This window comes from Hemibagrus wyckioides, linkage group LG03 (assembly GCF_019097595.1).
Source record: "Hemibagrus wyckioides isolate EC202008001 linkage group LG03, SWU_Hwy_1.0, whole genome shotgun sequence".
Taxonomy (NCBI): domain Eukaryota; kingdom Metazoa; phylum Chordata; class Actinopteri; order Siluriformes; family Bagridae; genus Hemibagrus; species Hemibagrus wyckioides.
In genome coordinates, this window is record NC_080712.1 from 25,445,948 (window position 1) to 25,467,641 (window position 21,694).

The 21,694-nt window shown below is 40.2% G+C and overlaps 1 protein-coding gene across 7 annotated transcripts in view; it reads left to right on the forward strand.

Annotated features, from left to right (window-relative positions):
• Nucleotides 1-5,620, forward strand: part of arid4b (AT-rich interaction domain 4B) — a 123,144-nt gene extending 117,524 nt beyond the window's left edge. For 3 of the 7 annotated variants that reach the window (XM_058384367.1, XM_058384400.1, XM_058384418.1), the window contains 2 exons: nt 1,495-1,598; nt 4,353-5,620. In XM_058384367.1, the coding sequence (XP_058240350.1) occupies nt 1,495-1,598; nt 4,353-4,406 (158 nt within the window). In that variant the 3' untranslated portion in view covers nt 4,407-5,620. Of the gene's footprint in view, nt 1-1,494; nt 1,599-3,280; nt 3,321-4,352 lie in introns of all 7 variants that reach the window. The other 4 variants (XM_058384376.1, XM_058384409.1, XM_058384386.1 and 1 more) reach the window with 3 other exon arrangements.
• The last annotated feature ends 16,074 nt before the right edge of the window (nt 5,621-21,694 follow it).

Genomic DNA, 21,694 nt, shown 5'->3' on the forward strand with positions numbered 1-21,694 from the left:
ACAAGCGTTTGAAGTCTGTGATCTAATAACATCAACAGGCCATGAGTATTTTCTAGTAGCATTATGAGGCCTGTAATGTAGCTATAGTCAGCTATAGCTGTAATGCAGCTATAGTCATATATTTCTGTTCATTTTCCTCATGTAATGTTCATTCATTTATTCTGATGAATAGAACATTTTAAAATGCTTATGCAAATGCAATGTGGATGTGACACTCCTTGCACAAAAAAATGCAGAGTCAGGGATCAGGGTAATTGTCTTTTATTTACAGTACAGGCAAATAAGGGAAAGAACGATCAAGCAGGTGTGGGTGGTGGCAGTGCTGCTGGAGGCAGTGGTAGGCAAGGGAGGAGTGCAGGCATTGCTAGGAGGCAGTGAGGCAGACCCCAGGAGCTTGGCATAGGCTCAGCAGGCATAGGAAGCTTTGTCAATCCAGTCTTTAGCCGATTTTGTGACAGAGAGAGGGCACATTGACAGCTTGGAACTCAATTCTTACTTCCCCAGCATTGTTGAGGCACTTTCCTTACATGGATTTTCTCCTGGAGAGTGAAGAGCTTTGGTGGCACTCCTGATTGGTTCAGCAACTTTTTGGTGCGCTTTGATCCAACCTGCCTTGCAGTCATGCTCATTCACACTGTCCATAGTACTGGTGGTGTTGAAATGATGCTGTTTTCCAGCACCAGCGAAATATTGAGGCAAGGAGCGGTTTTCTGCTGTTTTTGTGTGGTGGTGTGCATTCTGCCGTCACACGTCTTCCCTTAGCTCTAAGCCTGAGGCCCAAATGGAGTAGCTGCAGGAGAGTCCATCTATTCATGGTGGACTCTGGCTCTGTTTTGGACAAGAAGTCCTGCAAAGACAGGAACCATCGATTACACGGGCGTTGGTGTAAAAAGCAAAGGTGCGTGGTAGGTGCCCAGGGTGAACTGTCAACCTGTCAGGTAATAGTGAAGCTACTTGATGGCCGATTTGATTGTGAGGGTTTCTCGTTCCATGGCCACATACTTCCTTTCAGTGGGGCTCAGATTTCTGGAGATGTAGAGGATTGGGTGCTTCTTCCCTTGAAAGATCTGGGACAGGACAGCCCCAAGTCCTGTCTCAGTCTCGTCGGTGTGGTCAATGAAGGGAAGGCTAAAGTCAGTTTTTCTCAGGATGGTGGAGCTAGTGAGAGCCTTCTTGAGTTCGAGGAACGCCCACACTGTCTGGTCCATCGTATCTGGTCTGGCTGGCCCTTTTTTGTCAAATCTAAAAGGGGGGAGGACCTGTGCAGACCCAATGGGAGAATCCAGTAGTGCCAGTGTCTGCTTGCTGTGCTGAAAGCCAATAACCTTTTGTCAAATTTAGCATTGAGAAACTCCCTGGCGCTTCATTAGGTTGAGCCTCAGGACGTTGTTGCACACCCTCAGGAAAGCGTCTGACTTTGGTACAGCAACTATGGGGCTAGATTTGATTTCATTACCTAGCATTTTGGTGACTTCCTCCTCTGTACCGTGACAGCGGGACTCTGTCTGACGAACAGGAGGGTTTTAATCTTATGTTGGACCAGCTGGGTGAGGCCTGGAGTCAATGAGAAGACGTCCATGCACTGGTCCACTAACTCGGTAAGCTCCTGATGTTTTGCTGGCATCATCCCCCTTCTTCACCAGGGCATTCTCTTGGGGTCTGTGACTGGGGAAGAAAACGCAGACACCATTGGACCACAGTCCGCAAATTTTTCAACAAATTAATATGATACAGGTAAGTGTTTGCATGCTTACCGTGTTGCTGCAGGCCATATTTTACCTGTCTCACCCTCTTGAGGACTGTGTACAGGCCCTGCCAGTGTGCAAGGAAGTTAGCGTTCAGTACCTAGAGAAGTACCTGATTGCCTGGGTTAAACTCACGTGGTTGGGCTTAGTGGTTGTAGGCTTCCATATGCTCCTGTATGATCAGAACCACTCTGCATTTCCTGAACGTAGTTGATGAGGGAGCAGAACAGAAAGGGCTGCAATTTCCCAGCCTAACTTGGCCATGTCCAGCAGTCCTGGAAGGTCTCCGTCCGAAGACCAATTACAAAGCGGTGAGTCCTGTAGAGGCCTGGGTCATCTCTCAGATGGCAAAGAGGACATAGGAAAGAAAGAGGTCTCAGTTCCATCCTTTCTTGTCCACCACCCTCTGAAGCATCCACATGAGAGTCTGATTGAAGCACTCCACCAGTCCATCTGTTTGAGGGTGGTAGACTCTCAGGTGTTTGACCTGCAACAAATGACATTGATCCACCATTTGTCAAGATACAAAGGGCATACCTTGATCTCTGAGAATGTCCTTTGGGATGCCCACTCTCTTGAACAGGACACAAATGATGGGCTGAAGGTTGAGGGCGCTTGTGCTGGGGGTGATGCACTGGCACTGGGGACACCGCTGGCAGAAGGCCTTAACCTTAGCATCCCTCCTGGGCCAGAGGAACCAATCCAGCAGGTTGCTTAGATAGTCCCCCATGGTGGTGGCAGGGTTCACCCCTCCATTATGTGTGATATTAGAGGAGGCACTTTCGGACCATGAAGAAGGAAGCAGGAAGTCTCTGAGCTGACTTTATCTGTTTGCCGCACCTGGCCCCAACAGTACTTCAGCCGGACAGCCTTTTTTTGCTCTCGTCCAAAACTCCCTTCTTGGGGTGGCCTGATGATAGACAGAAGAGATTAGGGTTCGTAGTCTGTAAATGTCTCTGCGTGGGTGTGTTGTGGAAAGAAGGATGTGGAAGGCAGACAAAATATCCATTTCACACACAGCTTGCTTGGCAACATCATGGGGTGATGCTCCCTTTTTTCTCCCCAGCCGATCTCCAGCATCACCAAGGCACATTCAGATGTGTTAAGCATTTTCCTGGGCTTTGGAATTCCTTCAGGCCAACGGCTTTCCACTCTTCAGGCAGCAGAGCTCTTAAGATACAGTCCATGGCCACTCTTTCGGACACTTTAATGAGTGTTAAGTATGTCTGGTTGAAGCCAGCCTTTAATGATCATCAGCAGGGCATCTATTTTGGAGCAGGAGAATCTCTGTTGCCACGTTCAAAAGGAATCTGCAACAGTCCACCTAGATTTCATCTTTGAGGACATTTGACCACCAGGATTTCGTCCTTGATGAGTATTAATATCTAGGTATAGACTACTCCAATTGCTTTCACTTGAACACACTGGAAAATGATTCATTAGTGTATCCTGGAGCAACATGGTAGTTAAAATGTAGCTTTTAGTTAATTATTGCCTCGAAAAATCCAACTGCATCTCTTTTTTTTAATCCTCAGAAAATGCAAGCTGTATATTAGGGTGGAGCTATGCACACAGGTGAGAGCGCAAACTCCTCTTGAAAAGACCATGACTAATGCAATTTAATTAATCTGGAATTAGTATTAACTATTTTAGGAATATGTACTGCTGAAGTTGAATTGCTAAAGAACAGTGGTAAGTAAATTGCTGATGGCCAAGCCTATGTATACAATATGGCTATAGTTACATCAGCAGCTAAGTTCCCAAGCTACCTATATGTCTTTCTTTCTTCATATGAAATATGCTTGTTAACACAGAGGTTAAGTATATTCACATCATTTCTAAGCTGTGACCAGTGCCAGCAACCGGAGCTAAAGAGAATGTGCTGTCTGTCATTTCTGATATTAGCCTAGGTGTCACCAGACTTCTCTATATTTCTTTCTGACTGTCACTGGGGCAGGTCAGGAAATTTAGAGAGTAGAGGGAGCTTCTTGTTCCTCTGTTGCTTGACATTGTCTTTCCAAAAAATTTCACACACATTTCAAAACCATTCTGAAGTAATGTGGGCAGGCAGTGTAATGTTCTTTCTTGTGTAGAGAAATGCCACAGTACTGGGGAGAGGTAGGAATGGCTATTTTTAAATGCAATGAAGAAGTAGGTGATTTAAAAGATTTAATGTATCTAAAACTTTGTGTAAACTAGCCAGGCAAGCTAGGACATACGAGAGAGAGAGAGAGAGAGAGAGAGAGTCTGCACCTCACAACAGTTCTTGCTTGATGAAGTCTAGCTGCTGAACTGAAAGGTGACTGTTGTGTTATAGGCTACATAACAAATATGACGTAGTCATGAACTTTCACACAGCAACAACTGAGCAGTAAATTGTACAGTCTTTTGGTTTCCTAAAACCAGGGAATCATGTTTAGAAGAGTGAATCCTGAATCACCCAGTACTCACCATCAGAACAATCACTCAGTTCTCCATAAAACTGACCTATTGTCACTGTGTACTGCTTTGTATCTCTTACATATTAGGTATACTGGTATTCTTTCTTTAATATAATAGCTTTGCATGTGTAGTGAAGTTTAAACTTGAGTATTTTGACCTATGCAGGTGCAGCAGCAGCATTGTACTCCTCTTCTTCCTCACCATCATCCAGCTCTCTGACAGCAGCTGTTATGTTGACGCTTGCTGAGCCCACAGTCTCAGGCTCCTCACAGAATTCCGGGTTCTCGCTGGAGTGCAGGTGACGGGAATAGTCCTCTCACAGCACATGGCACTTAATCATCACCCAGTTAAGCCTCTCGCATTCCCCCTATACTATGTGACAGAACTAACTCTAATTAATAGAGTTACCTGGTGTAAAAACCTGAGGCACAAAACACTGAGTGGTTTAAAAACAGAGCCAGACAACAGGAAGCACTATTTTGTATTGACAACTGTTTCCTCTGCAAACTAAATGCACTCAATTGTACTTTTTCCTGATATATTGGGAATAGGTTGTCAGAATGAATTCAACAATCTTTCTACATGTTTTAAGTTTGAGCAATAACCATGCCCATGTAGATTATATCCTTTCTGTGAAGTGACAATATTGCATTTATAGACTGGAATAACAGTGGCTTAGTTATTTGTGTATGTTTATCTCTTATTAAGACAAAAAATGTCTTACAGCCCTGCATTCATAGATTAAATCAATTGTGGTGCTCTGTAAAAATGTCTCACGCTCTTATGCAACGCGCGTTACCTTTATGTTTCCTTGAAAATGTTCCAACGATTGGTCTGCCATTCCCTAACCCGGAAAAAGGCTTACCGTGATGTAAATCTTTATTTATAATGTATGTGTAAAATACTGAAGTTGCCTCCAGTGTTTCCCAATTGTTCTATAAATTGCAGGTCTATGCTGGGTGGCACTATTATGGAATCATATGACTTTGTAATACATTTGTATATTGACAGGTGTTTTGAGGTGACCTATTTAATATCTTGCACTGTTAATAATATACGACTTTTTTGTACAGTTTATACTTTAACATTTTTGTCTGTGTATGATTGTGATAAAAGCCTTTTTTGTTTTTTATTACATGGCTTTTTGTGGCACAATTTTCAGTTTCAGATTTTATTTTCATATTGTCATACATGCTTTTTCCTTCATGTTTTGTCTTTGCCTCTTTTTTTTAATTGTGCTTGGCTTTTTAATGTGATTTTAAAAGTATTTTCGTGTCTGAACATGAACTGTAAAATTCTGAAACCATGTATGAATGTGACAAGTTCAATTGTATTTATCAGGTACATCTAATGATGGACACTGTAATTTATTGTACAAATGTAAGCAGCAAAACACCAGTTTTAAATAAATACGAATAGTTTGTGAGTTCTAATTTTAATTTTGTTATATAGTAAAACTGTAAAATTAATGCATATTTGACACATTGCCCTGCAATGGACTGGTATTTCCACCTTATACCAACTGTTCCTGAGAGTTTCCATCTCTAGCTGAGATAATAAACATTCAGTTAGACACAGAGAGAAAGTCAACAGTAAAGTACTTGTAGTCACTTTGACTGCTTATGAGATTTTTCTGATCAGTGGTTCTGTCTTGTTTCTTCTCGCTGTGAACTGAAATTGTTTGCAAAAACCCTCTGTTTTGCATTATGGTCTTAGTCAACATTCTTCAGTGTTAATTATGTTATCTAAGGTGACAATAAACCCAACAGTTGCAGGCAGGTCCTCTAATCAGATGCAGCAAAACTGTGAAAATGTTGTAAGGAAAAAGAGAATATATTTTCTATATGTTTAATTTTGTGTTTGTGTGAGACAAAATTGTTGGTACCCTTCCATTAAAGAAAGACAAACCCACAATGGTCACTGAAATAACTTGAAAGTGACAAAAGTAATAATAAATAAAACTTTACTGAAAATTGACTAATGAAAATTGGCCTGGAAAAAAATGATGGTACCCCTAGAAAAGATTAAAAATAATTTGACTTGAGAGACATGTTAAACATGTGTCCTGTAACTAGCATCACAGGTGTCTTCAAACTAATCAGTCAGTCTGCGTTTAAAGGGTGAAAAGTAGTCACTGTGCTGTTTGGTGTCATGGTGTGCACCACACTGAACATGGAGCACAGAAAGCAAAGGAGAGAGCTGTCTCAGAAGATTAGAAGGAAAATTATAGACAAGCATGTTAAAGGAAAAAGGTTATAAAACCATCTCTAAGCAGCTTGATGTTCCTGTGACTACAGTTGCACATATTATTTTAAAGAGTAAGCTCCACAGGACTGTAGCCAACCTCCCTGGATGTGGCCACAAGAGGGAACTTTGACAAATTGAAGGGACAGATAATACGAATGGTAAACAAAGGGCCCAGAACAACTTCCAAAGAGATTAGAGGTGAACTCCAAGGTCAAGGTACATCAGTGTTAGATCGCTGTTTGAGCTAAAGTGGACCGAGGAGGACTCCACTGTTGAAAGCAAATCATAAAAAAGTGAGACTGGAATTTGACAAAATGCATATTGACAAGCCACAAACCGTCTTGGAGAATGCCCTTCGGGCAGATGAGACAAAACTGGAGGCAAGCCATATCAGCTTTACGTTCACAGATGCAAGATTGAAGCATACAAAGAAAAGAACACTAACTACTATGAAACATGGATTAGGCTTGGTTATGTTCTGGAGCTGCTTTGCTGTATCTGGCACAGGGGGTCTTGAAATGTGCCAAAATACCTGTCAACAGGTGCAGAAGTCTCACTGAGAGCAACAGAAATCACTTTACTGCAGTGATTGTCTCAAAAGGTTGTGCAACAATATATTAAGTTAAGGTTACCATAATTCTTGTTGAACCACAATTCACAGTGTCTGATTAGCAGTGTCTGATTTTCTTCATTAGTCAGTTTTCAGTAAATTCTTAATTATTATTACTTTAGTCAGTTTCAAGTTATTGCAGTGACCATTGTGGGTTTTTCTTTCTTGAATAGAAGGGTACCATCAATTTTGTCCATGTGTGTATATGTGTATGTTTATACTTCTCAAAAAAATTAAGAGAACTCATTTCTCCATGGGGAAAAATATCATGCTGGATATCTATAATTAAATGGACTAGGTAATGTGTTGCTAATGATGCCACATTGCATGATGGAAGATAGACTGCTGGAGAACAGTGGTGAGTTGACCATGTCCTTGTGCCGGGCCATGCTTCTAAGTTCAAAGTAGGAGTTAAATAGGAGTGGAATATTTCCTTTTTTGTTGTTTGCAATGGCAAATGGACAATAAATGGACTGGCATATCCAATTTTTATCCTGAAGGTAAGGACAAAGTGTTTTTCATTTAATTTAGATACCCATGTCAGAACCTGTGATACCCATACACAGTAATTTTCAACACTACTTTGAAGTGTACCATACAAATTTTCCAAACCTAATCAATCATCCAAATAAATGGACTAAGCAGTGGATCCAACCATTGTTTGGGACCATAAAATGGGGGGGGGGTGTTATTTTTGTAGCTTTTAATGTGCTGGGGGAGTATTTTGCCCTACATGCCAAAATAGTGTCATTATGAACGTATCTGTATTTAAGAAGAGGGGGCAAGAAGCCTTTATTATCGTGACACATACACTACAGCAGAATTCTTTTCTTCACATATCCTAGCTGAGAAAGTTGGGGTCAGAGCGCAGGGGCAGCTATGATACAGCACCCCTGGAGCAGGGATGGTTAAGGGCCTTGGTCAATTGCCCAACAGTGGAGCTTGGTGATGCTGGGGCTTGAACCCCAATCCTCCAATCAACAACCCAGAGCCTTAACCACTTGAGCCACCGCTGCCCCATCCATTGCATTCTCAGCAAACATGCTTAGAGGATATATCCCATTTTATACAAATCAAAGATGATTGTTAATAAAGAAGTTGATCATATATATATGTTATATGTGTGATATATATATATATATATAGGGGTTGGACAATGAAACTGAAACACTGGCCAATTTAATGTTGGAGGTTTCATGGCTAAATCTGACCAGCCTGGTGGCCAATCTTCATTGATTGCACATTCCACCAGTAAGAGCAGAGTGTGAAGGTTTAATTAGCAGAGTAATAGCACAGTTTTGCTTAAAATATTGCAATGCACACAACATTATGGGTGACAGAGTTCAAAAGAGGACAAATTGTTGGTGCATGTCTCACTGGCGCATCTGTGACTAAGACAGCAAGTCTTTGTGATGTATCAAGAGCCACGGGTATCCAGGGTAATGTCAGCATACCACCAAGGAAGACGAACCACATCCAATAGGAGTAACTGTGGACGCAAGAGGAAGCTGTCTGAAAGGGATGTCCGGGTGCTAACCCGGATTGTATCCAAAAAACATAAAACCACAGCTGCCCAACTCACTGCAGAATTAAATGTGCACCTCAACTCTCCTGTTTCCACCAAAACTGTCCGTCAGGAGCCCCACAGGGTCAATGTACATGGCCGGGCTGCTATAGCCAAACCTTTGGTCACTCGTGCCAATGCCAAACGTCGTTTTCAATGGTGTCAGCAGCGAAAATCTTGAGCTGTGGACAATGTGAAACATGTATTGTTCTCTGATGAGTCCACCTTCACTGTCTTTCCCACATCCGGGAGAGTTACGGTGTGGAGAAGCCCCAAAGAAGCGGACCACCCAGACTGTTGCATGCCCAGAGTGAAGTATGGGGGTGGATCAGTGATGGTTTGAGCAGCAATATCATGGCATTCCCTAGGCCCAATACTTGTGCTAGATGGGCGCGTCACTGCCAAGGACTACCGAACCATTCTGGAGGACCATGTGCACCCAATGGTTCAAACATTGTATCCTGAAGGCGGTGCCGTGTATCAGGATGATAATGCACAAATACACAAAGCAATACTGGTGACAGAGTGGTTTGATGAACATGAAAGTGAAGTTGAACATCTCCCATGGCCTGCACAGTCACCAGATCTAAATATTATTGAGCCACTTTGGGGTGTTTTGGAGGAGCGAGTCAGGATACGTTTTCCTCCACCAGCATCACGTAGTGACCTGGCCACTATTCTGCAAGAAGAATGGCTCAAAATCCCTCTGGCCACTGTGCAGGACTTGTATCTGTCATTCCCAAGACAAATTGATGCTGTATTGGCCGCAAAAGGATTATTGTGGTCTAAAGCCAGGCGTTTCAGTTTCATTGTCCAACCCCTGTATATCACATATTATACACTATATTGCCAAAAGTATTCGCTCACCCATCCAAATAATCAGAATCACTTCCATGGCCACAGGTGTATAAAATCAAGCACCTAGGCATGCAGACTGTTTTTACAAACATTTGTGAAAGAATGGGTCGCTCTCAGGAGCTCAGTGAATTCCAGCGTGGAACTGTGATAGGATGCCACCTGTGCAACAAATCCAGTCCTGAAATTTCCTCGCTCCTAAATATTCCACAGTCAACTGTCAGCTGTATTATAAGAACGTGGAAGTGTTTGGGAACGACAGCAACTCAGCCACGACGTGATAGGCCAAGTAAACTGATGGAGCGGGGTCAGCGGATGCTGAGGCGCATAGTGCGAAGAGGTCACCAACTTTCTGCAGAGTCAATCGCTACAGACCTCCAAACTTCATGTGGCCTTCAGATTAGCTCAAGAACAGTGCACAGAGAGCTTCATGGAATGGGTTTCCATGGCCGAGCAGCTGCATCCAAGCCATACATCACCAAGTGCAATGCAAAGCGTCGGATGCAGTGGTGTAAAGCACACCGCCACTGGACTCTAGAGCAGTGGAGACGCGTTCTCTGGAGTGATGAATCGCGCTTCTCCATCTGGCAATCTGATGGACGAGTCTGGGTTTGGTGGTTGCCAGGAGAACGGTACTTGTCTGACTGCATTGTGCCAAGTGTAAAGTTTGGTGGAGGGGGGATTATGGTGTGGGGTTGTTTTTCAGGAGCTGGGCTTGGCCCCTTAGTTCCAGTGAAAGGAACTCTGAATGCTTCAGCATACCAAGACATTTTGGACAATTCCATGCTCCCAACTTTGTGGGAACAGTTTGGAGCTGGCCCCTTCCTCTTCCAACATGACTGTGCACCAGTGCACAAAGCAAGGTCCATAAAGACATGGATGACAGAGTCTAGTGTGGATGAACTTGACTGGCCTGCACAGAGTCCTGACTTCAACCCGATAGAACACCTTTGGGATGAATTAGAGTGGAGACTGAGAGCCAGGCCTTCTCGTCCAACATCAGTGTGTGACCTCACAAATGCGCTTCTGGAAGAATGGTCAAAAATTCCCATAAACACACTCCTAAACCTTGTGGACAGCTTTCCCAGAAGAGTTGAAGCTGTTATAGCTGCAAAGGGTGGACCAATGTCATATTGAACCCTATAGATTAGGAATGGGATGTCACTTAAGTTCATATGCGAGTCAAGGCAGGTGAGCGAATACTTTTGGCAATATAGTGTATATATATATCATATATTGTCACTTTTTTGTTGTCACATTATTGATAATAATGCATTTATAGACTGGAATAACAGTGCACTCATAGAATAAATTAATTGTGGTGCTCTGTAGAAATGGCTTCAGCATCCTCAACACTTGCACCCACTAGCTTCATAGTGCAAGTGCTGAGGATGCTGAAGACATCTTCAGCTAGTGGGTGCAAGTGTTGAGGATGCTGAAGACTCCTCTTTGGCCTTCCTCTTAGCCTCCTGCCTACAGCATGTCCAACATTCTCCTACCAATACACTCACTCTCCCTCCTCTGAACAAACCATCTTAATCTGGCCTCCCTAACATCGTACCCCAAACGTTCAACATGAGCTGTCCCTCTGATGTCACTCTGAACTCCTCTGTCTGACCTACAGCACACCTCACTGTCCTGCTTCTCTCATACATGTCCTGCACCACTCTGACATACTTCTCTGCTGCTCCTGAATTCCTCATACATGTACCACAGCTCTTCTCTTGGCACCCTCTCATACACTTTCTCCAAGTCTACAAACACACAGTGCAACTCTCTCTGAACATCTCTATCAAAATACTTCTCTATCAAAATTCTCAGAGCAAAAATTGCATCTGTTGTGCTTTTTCTGGGCATCACAAATTTCCACTACCTTCCTTAACCTAGCTTCCACTACTCTTTCCCAAAGCTTCATTGTATGGCTCATCAACTTTATCCCCCTATAGTTGCTGCAACTCTGCACGTCACCCTTATTCTTAAAGATCGGCACTAATACACTTCTTCTCCATTCCTCAGGCATCTTCTCACTCTCTAAAACACTGTTAAACAAACTAGTTAAAAATTCCACTGCTGCCTCTCCTAGACACTGGGATGTCATCAGGACCAACTGCCTTTCCACTTTTCATCCTTTTCAAAGCCTTCCTGACTACATCCTTTCTAATCTTATCTACTTTCTGTTCCACAGAGTTCACCCCTTTTTTCCCTCCAATTTTCCTCATTCATCAGCTCTTCAAAGTACTCCTTCCATCTACTCCATACACTCTCCTAACTTGTGAGCACCTTTCCATCTCTATCCTTAATAACTCTAACTTGCTGCACATCCTTCCCATCTCAATCCCACTGCCTAGTTAAACTGTACAAGTCCTTCTCTCCTTCTCTAGTGTCTAACCTAGTGTACAACTTGTCATATGCCTTCTGCTTGGCCTTAGACACCTTCCTCTTCATTCTGCACTGTAACTCCTTGTATTCCTGTCTATTCTCTTCAGTGCTGTCCACGTTCCACTTTTTCTTGGCTAACCTCTTCCTCTGAATACTAGCCTTAACTTCCTCATTCCACTACCAAGTCTCCTTATCTTCTTTCCTCCTTCCAGATGACACACCCAGCACCTTTCTTCCTGTCTCCCTGATCACTTCTGCTGTAGTTTCCCAGTCATCTGGCAGCACTACCTGACCACCCAGAGCCTGCCTCAACTTCTGTCTAAATTCTTTACAACATTCCTCCTTTTTCAGCTTCCACCACTTGGTTTATATCTTTGTCCTTTTCTTCTTACAGACCATCAAAGTCATCCTACATACCACCATCCTATGCTGTCTGGCTACACTCTCTCCCACTACCGCTTTATAGTCACTAATCTCTTTCAGATTGCCTCTTCTACATAGGATGTAGTCTACCTGTGTGCTCCTACCACCACTGTTGTAAGTCACTCTATGCTCCTCATTTTACTGAAAATAAGTGTTAACCACAGCCATGTCCATCCTCTTAGCAAAGTCCACTACCATCTGTCCTTCAGGTTCCTTTTCTTAATTCAAAACTTGCCCATCACCTCCTCATCACCTGTGTTTCCATCACCAACATGTCCATTAGAATCCAGAATCTCTCTTTCTCCTCTAACTCACAACCCACATGTGGGACATAACCAATAACAACATTCAACATCACCCAATCTAGTAAAAAATATTATATATTATATAAAATATAATAATAAAACAGCTTCAATCCTGCGCCTATACTACGAGCCTTGCTTCCACCTGGTCTCCTGTACACACAGTATATCCACCTTCCTTTTCTCCAACATATCAGCCAGCTCTATACCTTTCCCTGTCATAGTAGCAATATTCAGAGTTCTTATTCTCAGTCGTACACTCTTACCTTTCCTCCTCTCTCTCTGTCTACGCACTCTCCTCCCTCCTCTACTTCTTCGAATAACAGTAGCCCAATTTCCACCTGCACCCTGTAGGTCAACGGCGTCAATGGCGGTCATTGTTAACTTGGGCCTTGACCGATCTGGTATGAAATTCAGAGTACTGACGATTCGTATGATTAAATTTGGCAATGTTTTACGCTGGATGCCCTTCCTGACACAACCCTATTTATTTATCTAGGCTTGGGACCGGCACAGAAGTCACTGGACTGTGACCCCCATGGCTAGATTCTAGTGTGCTTTACACCACTGCATCTGACGCTTTGCATTGCACTTGGTGATGTATGGCTTGGATGCAGCTGCTCGGCCATGGAAACCCATTCCATGAAGCTCTCTGCGCACTGTTCTTGAGCTAATCTGAAGGCCACATGAAGTTTGGAGGTTTGTAGCGATTGACTCTGCAGAAAGTTGGCGACCTCTTCGCACTATGCACCTCAGCATCCGCTGACCCCACTCCGTCAGTTTACGTGGCCTACCACTTCGTGGCTGAGTTGCTGTCGTTCCCAAACACTTCCACGTTCTTATAATACAGCTGACAGTTGACTGTGGAATATTTAGGAGCGAGGAAATTTCAGGACTGGATTTGTTGCACAGGTGGCATCCTATCACAGTTCTACGCTGGAATTCACTGAGCTCCTGAGAACGACCCATTCTTTCACAAATGTTTGTAAAAACAGTCTGCATGCCTAGGTGCTTGATTTTATACACCTGTGGCCATGGAAGTGATTGGAACACCTGATTCTGATTATTTGGATGGGTGAGCAAATACTTTTGGCAATATAGTGTAGATAGATAGATAGATAGATAGATAGATAGATAGATAGATAGATAGATAGATAGATAGATAGATAGATAGATAGATAGATAGATAGATAGATAGATAGATAGATAGATAGATAGATAGACAAGAAGTGGCACAACCTAGTATTGTTAGCTTGGTTTTATTCTGTTTATTTTATCTGTTATTTGTTAGGTGGTGGCTTCAAAAGTCGGCCAGGCCAAAATAATAAACAAATCTCCCTCTAGTTGTGTATAGTTATACACAATCCAAGTAACCTTTTACAAAAGAAACGAAACATAAAAACAAACGGCTTCTTACAAACCACCAGACAGGGTGCTATTTACAAAAGTGTATATTGGTGTGTACAGTATTTTCAGAAAAGGTACGGCAGCAGTCAGACATGAAGGGCTAAGTTAAACCACAAGGTCTATAACAGGCAGAGGATCATACACAGAAGAAAACACGCAAGGCACAGTTCGCAACAGTTCAAACACCGAATAGGCAGCCACCCCGCAAAGTGCACTTTGCACTTTTCAAAATTTTCATTGAGAATGAACTTTCTGAAAAAAAAAAAACTACAAGTTGAAAGATACATTAACATATTTTCTCACCTCAGGCACAAACTCATTAACATATTTTCTCACCTCAGGCACAAACTCAAGACACAACAGACTCAAATAATATTATTGTTTTTCTTCAGGCAAGGGCGCCATTTTTGTACCACCCTGTTACAGACAATATGTATGCCATTAGGAGTAGTAAAGAAATAGATTTTTTTTTAAATTTTATATTTTCCTGATAGTAAAATGTCCCTTGTTTGGAAACCATCAACAGAGAGCCTGTACTTTAATTCATTTTTTTATTCTTAGATTTTTTTATCTTGAAAAATGAATTTGACATTTCAGTGGCCTCACTGTTTGTATTAAAAAAACAAATTCACTTAAAAAAAATAAAGTTGCATTCATTTCATTATTCATCATTCATTCATTAGTCCACACAATAAGAACATCATTCAACATTAATTTATGTAACATTTCATTTTCTATCCATCAGCATTTAACAAAATGACCCTGTAATGGGGTGGTAAGTGATGTGACAAGGTGGTGCACTGTGACAGGGTGGTATGGACACAAGAGATGACTTCATGTGTAATCTCTTTGATGATGTGCTTGATGCACTGACATCTCCACTGCTTTTGCATGGAGCACATGCAACCTACTTCCCAGGAAAAGGATTTCTCATGAACTGCTGGTTTAAACTTTAAAAACTGGGGTAGGGAAGACATTAAAATAGGAGATGTAATGGAAAGCTTGCTCATGCTCTGAAAAACTGAAATGAGCATCATAACAGTGACTGGGAGAGTCGCATCCACACATCCTTCTGGATTTCCATATGGCAGAGGTTGTGGTACTTGAATGATTTTAAGCACATAATCAAAGAGATTCCACATGTAACATTATCCATTAAACACAGATAGTTAGTGAGTGAGTGAGTGAGTGAGTGAGTGAGAGTGAAAGAGATAGTGAGAGAGTGACATAGTGAGTGAGTGAGATAAAGTGAGTGAGTTAAAGAGATAGTGAGTAATACGTGTGTGATTGATATAGGAAGTGAGTGAATGAACCATGGGGTGGCTGGTTTGAGCTTGACAGACCCTGCCTAACGTGAAAAAGCAACAAATAAACAATCTAAAAGAATGTCAGTACTTGCCTGCTTTTGTTTTTGATGGCTGAAAGGCTCAAATTATGTCACTTTTGCTTTGTGATGTCATTTAATGCAACAGTACATTCATTATAAATAAAACAAGTTAACCTGATGGGGTGGTAAGTCAAACTGAGGGACACACACAAATCATAAAATATTTACAAAAAAATAAGGTTCATTTTGAATAAATATATTTTATGTAAACAGGGACACACATAATCCTCAAAATAAAAAAGAGTTTTAAAAAATATATAACATACTTGGTCGTGTTGGTCAACACAGACATGCGAAACTAGCAACTGGCAATGATAAATAATTTAAAAATAGTATGTTACACTTTAAGAATAGTGTTTTCGTATAATATTAACAAGAACACTTGAATTAATAATCTTAATAACTGTGCATCTCATCAAATGACCCAAATGGCAGAAATGGATTCACAGAATGAATCTACAACATTGCCCTGCGATGGACAATGTGTATTTACCACTCTATACCAAATGTTTCTGAGAGGTTCCAGCTCCACCTGTGTTAAACATTTAATGTATAATAAACACTTGAGAGTAACATCTGATTTTCCATCGGGGTGAGCCAAGCATGCTCAATGGCAAGACACTCAGAGCAACAGTACCCTCCTCGAGAGGCAGGGAGCCCAGTGCAAATGTTCTTTCAGTTACTGTCTAATTGCTGGTTCTTTCGTTGCTTTTTGTTCTAGCACTTGCTGGCAGACTGTGTTGCAAGATTCGGTTCCATTCAATAAGAATGTATTTGTTTAACAATGTGTTGTTTTACAATGGACATTACAGAAATATAAAAATATAGAATAAAGATGACAAAGTTTATAATTAAATTTACTTTTATTCCTAATGAACAAGGCTGATGCAATGGTGGGAAGGATAAACTCCCTGAGAGGAAAAAACCTTGCGAGGAACCAGACTCAAAAGACCTTCTTTTATCTTCATGAGAGTCAAATAAAAGTCTGGAGTCAATAATCAAACCAAGGTCTTTTACTGCTGCATATGATGAAACACAAAGGCTGTCCAGAGTTACTCTGTAATCAGAAAGCTTACTTCTGACTGCATGTGGTACTAGTACAAGCACTTCTGTCTTGTCAAAATTAAACAGGTGGAAGTTTCAAATAGTCCGAATTTTCTGAATGATATTTTCAATTTGACATTTTAGTTACTTCTTGTTCAACAGACTTTCCCTCAACTCTTTGAGTCTTGGACTTTCTTCTGATGTGCCATTATCAATATTGTACACAGTAGTCTGCAAAAATTTACACAGGCTGGCATATTTCACACTAAGTGAGACTTGAACAGCTCATCAAACAGAGCCAAGGATGTGCATGACTGACATGTAAGAAGCTTTCTATCAAAGACTATGTAGAAGCTGGAAATCTGAGCTTTTGAAATCCCTGTGGTCAGGAGATGTGGCTGGGAGCTTCCTTCAATGGTTATGAGGGGATACTCAAGGCTCTGGCAGGACTGAAATGCAATGAAAAGAATCTCTGTATAAGCAGTTAGTTGGAATCATACATTCATCTCCTGATGGCTGGTTATTTGTGAAACCAAATGTTTTTGCCAATGTTGGCCACACAGCACCACACTTGGTGTTAGTCTACACATGCCACTTCTTTATTGCTCTGAATGTCATAGAAATGTTGCAACAACAGAAAACAAAAAAAAAATACGACCAGTCCTTCTTGGAGTTAACAGTTTCTATTTTATTAAGATCTATCTTTAGGCTTAATTAATTTACGGCGTTAGTACGTCTTAGGTGTGGAATAATATTAAGTGCAAAAATTCATAAGAAACATGGAAACAGTGATATTCCATCAAAATTCACTTGACAAAGTCAACTTTCATGATTTTTCATCGAACTGGCTCGTTTACTGCCTCAGCGCAGTGTGCTCTCTGCATTGTGCTTCTCCGGCGTTGAAAATGCGATTCCGCAAGTCTCAGCGCTCTACGAGCAAGGGAAAGCGGTTTTTCAGACAAACGCATGTGTACAGCTGAATGGGGCAGTTTTCTTTGACTTTTTTCACGTTTATGATATGAAATGTGATTGTTTACATTAAAATGCAAAAAATCATAAGAAACATGGAAACAGCGATAAAAAAAAATATGAACCATGATATGAAATATGATTTTTTACATTAAATTGCAAAAATTCATAAGAAATATGGGAACAGTGATAAAAAAATATGAACGTTGATATGAAATATGATTTTTTACATTAAAGTGCAAAAATTCATAAGAAACATAGAAACAGTGATATTCCATGAAAATGCAAAAAAAAAAAACATAAGAAACATGGGAACAGTGATTAAAAAAATATGAAATTTGATATGAAATATGATTTTTTACATTAAAGTGAAAAAATTCATAAGCAATATGGGAACAGTGATAAAAATATGAACGTTGATATGAAATATGATTTTTACATTAAAGTGCAAAAATTTCATAAGAAACATGGAAACAGTGATATTCCATGAAAATTCACTTAACAAAGTCAACTTTCATCATTTTTCGTCGAACAGGCTCGTTTCCTGCCACAGCGCCGTGTGCTCTCTGCATTGTGCTTCTCTTTCTCAGTTTTCTTGGACTTTTTTCACATGTTTGGGTTGAACTCTGATATGCAATGTGATTGTTTACATTAAAATGCAAAAAAAAGAATAATATAAGAAAATATAATATTATATTAATATAAGAAAATATAAAATATAATATAAGAAAAAAATATGAACTTTGATATTGTGGTGGCAAGTCTGAACTCTGAATTGAAATGATTATCAAACTACACACGGACACAAGGGTGCGAGTCAAAGCAAAGATATAAGAAAGGATTTTTTTTTTTTGCCGCGGCAAAAGGCATCTCAAACACAGTGCAATGAGATTACACAGCGGAGAGGCAAGGCCCGCTTTCACGGGTCCCCCTTATATAGAACTTTTACGTGCATCCTAAACCAAATGTATACGTGACCAACAGCACTTCCATAAATTGAGCTATAGCATATAGAAAGACAAGATATACAATGTTCTTGCATTCCTCGTTTAGAGTCGCTCCTGGTACTGACAGCCACCTGCTTAATATCTTCCTCTCCACACACACACACAGCAGAGTTCATAAAGTGTTACTTGTTCATCTTTGTTACTTGTTAAAATTTCCACTACATTTCTTTCCTTTTTGTCCTGAAGGACAAACTACATATACAAAATTTTAACAAAATTTTAGCCCAACATCAGACATCATCCCCTTGGCTTTCCAATGATGTCTTCATCAACTAAAACTTAAAAAATAGTTACTCTGCTTTTTCTTGAGAGAGGAGAAACCCCTCTAATTCTCTTTTTTTTTCTTTGCGAGTCAGGGAATCAGAATCAGGGAAAAGAAAAGCATAACACAAAACATAACGGGATAAAAAAATCAAAACAAAACACACTAAAAAATGTATGTGAAAATTACAGTAAAATACTGTGAAATAGCAACAGTAAAAGACTGTAAAGTCAAAAATAGTATATCACAGTAGTACATACATCAAATTACCGTAAATAAAGAACCAGTATGTACTTTCATTTTTACTGTCCTAATATGTAAAAAATACATATTGTTACTGTGAAAATAGAAACTTTTGGTAAAATGAACGGTAAAATGCTGTAACTTCATAAACAAGTAATCACCCTAAAATCAAAGGTATTACTCTGTCTAAATTACAGATTTTGCTGATGTTTATTTAAATTTACGATATAAAACCTTTCACCATTCAGCAAAAAACATACCTTCATTTCTACAGAAACAAGATGTTAAAAATATGGAATGTGTTTGTTAAATTAGGTTGATTTCAAATTAAAATATGTTTAAATATGGGTTGAATCTGATCATTAATGTGCGATATCCAATTAAAATGATTATAGGCTGTAATTGTTTGGGTGTTTGTGGTTTTGTGTTTGTTTATGTTGTGTTTATTTGGGTCTGATATTGCCCCGGTTTATTTTTGTTGCTGCAACTTGTACTTCATTGAAGGCTTCACAGAAATGAACCACGTTGTTGATTTAAGTGTTTTGGAGATGGTTACAAACATATCTTGTAGATATCTATCGTTTAATGCCCATTAAAGCCTGAGTTCATTTAAGTAAATGTTAGGTGAAATGCTCTATTATCTTTTAAAGTGCTAGTTGAGGTTGTTTCCCACCCGGTGAATGGAGAAGAATCATAATCAGTGGCGGCTGTTAACTGACAATCTGCTGAGTGCTAATGAGACTCGTTGAGAATGCTCCAATCACATGAGGCCAAATATATAAAAACAACATTGATTCGCTAACGACACTGGGAGGGTTCAAGGACAATTTGATATAAGCCAATCGGAGCTCAGCCTCAAGTCACGTGCTTCTCAAAATTCATGAGAAAAAAAAGCTTTGCTTTTTTGGACAGTGGCACATTGGAGAGAGATGGGATGATTTGCAGCAAAAGGCCTGAGCTGGAACTGAAGCTTGACTGCCTGAATAACAGTATGTGGTACAAGTTCTACCAGGTGAGGCACTTGATTAGCCATTTATTTATTTAATATAGCCATTTGATTGTAGTTTACATCGAGATGCTTGAGATGATTTTACTTTCAATTAAGGCAATATATTTCTTACTGTCTTTGTTGCTGTCATCTGCCAGCAGTTGTTCTTGAAATGGACCTCATTAATCTCTTTCCTGTTCTACAAATCCCCCCTTTTGATCAGATGCTGGATAAATATTGGTAAGTGGTTGTACATTTTGACTGGTTACTGGTCAGTGTTGTAGTAAATTTGATTATTAATTGCTTCAGTGGAGGCAACTGTGTTTAGACTTCATGTCAACAGACATAAAAATAAATGCTAATGATGACTTTTGTATGAAATGTTTCTGAAATGAGAACTTTCTCCCTGAGACCATCAGTTATAAAAAATAACCTGCAAAACCATATTAATTATTTTATTAATTAATAAATATTGCCTTCATTAATGTATAATTCATTGGAGCAAAGTTGAACATATTTGAACCACTTATTGGACAACTAGAAGGCTGTTTATCTTTCTGTGTAGGCATCATGCTTAAACACTGCATCAATCCAACATGTGCTTTGTGTATGTTTTCTGGCTGCAGAGGGGATCATATCAGCCCACAGTGGACAACATGCAAGTCCTCAAACTGAACTAGTGACAGTACATGTACAGTACAGCTTCCAGTTTCTCAAACATCATGTTCAAGTCTATCCCATGTCTTCACACAAATCTGGACTCAGAGACTTATTCCTCTTGTTCAACCAGGGAAAGTAAGCCCTGATACATAATGTTGGTTTATTTCACCATGGATTATCCAATCATATGGACGTGTGCAGTTTTTTCAAGATTTCATTACTAATTTGTGAGTACTGGACAAGGTATTTGTACATATTCAGTGTTAACAGTTTGAATTGATTGTTTTCTTGCTTTAGTCTGACAATGATATTTTTGTGCCTTGATTTACAATGGACCTTATTCATTTAGTAATTAATCATAAGTTGTTGACAGTAAAATCTAGGCAAACCAACTGTAATGCATTGTGTTGTACTGTGTTTTTTACGGTAAAATTCTGGCAACCACAGCTGCCAGTAATTTACTGTAAATTTGAACTTTACAATAAAATACTGTAATGATACGGCTGTTGTGGTTTTTATCTGAGAGACTGTAATTAGTTTTACAGTGTTATTTTACAGTAGTTTACTGTAAACAGGTTTACATTTGTCTGCTTTTTTAACAGTAATTTGTTGTAAACAGTTCTCAACTGTGAAATTTACAGTTGCTAATAAAGCATACTATGAAGTGGTGAACAGTGTCACCGTACAATTTACAGTAAAATTCTGGCAACTACAGCTGCCAGTATTTTACCGTAAAATATACGGATTTTTTTTTTCCAGTGCAGTCTAAGCTAAATTAATTTCATTTGTCAACTTAGGATCATAGTCTGTTTGTCAGATCTGGTGGAAAATCAATGTCTCTCGGATGATTCCTATGAACAACACCAAACTTTAAGTGAACCTTCACCTTTCTTAATGTATATTGGTGGTTAGAATGCATGCACTGCCCTTACACACTCGTCCCACCTCACCGAGGCTCTGGAACGCTATCCGTTCAGGTTGTCTTCGTGAGTGTGGGTGTTAGAGATTTGTTCTAGATTTCATCTAGACACCACCAATTCCACCATACGGGGTGGTTATGGTGAACCTTTACTCTCCCCTAGTTCCAGATCTGGCACAGGTACCTGCTTACAGTGACTGGCGTGTATCCACACTGCTCTCTCTGCTATCCTCACAGCGGT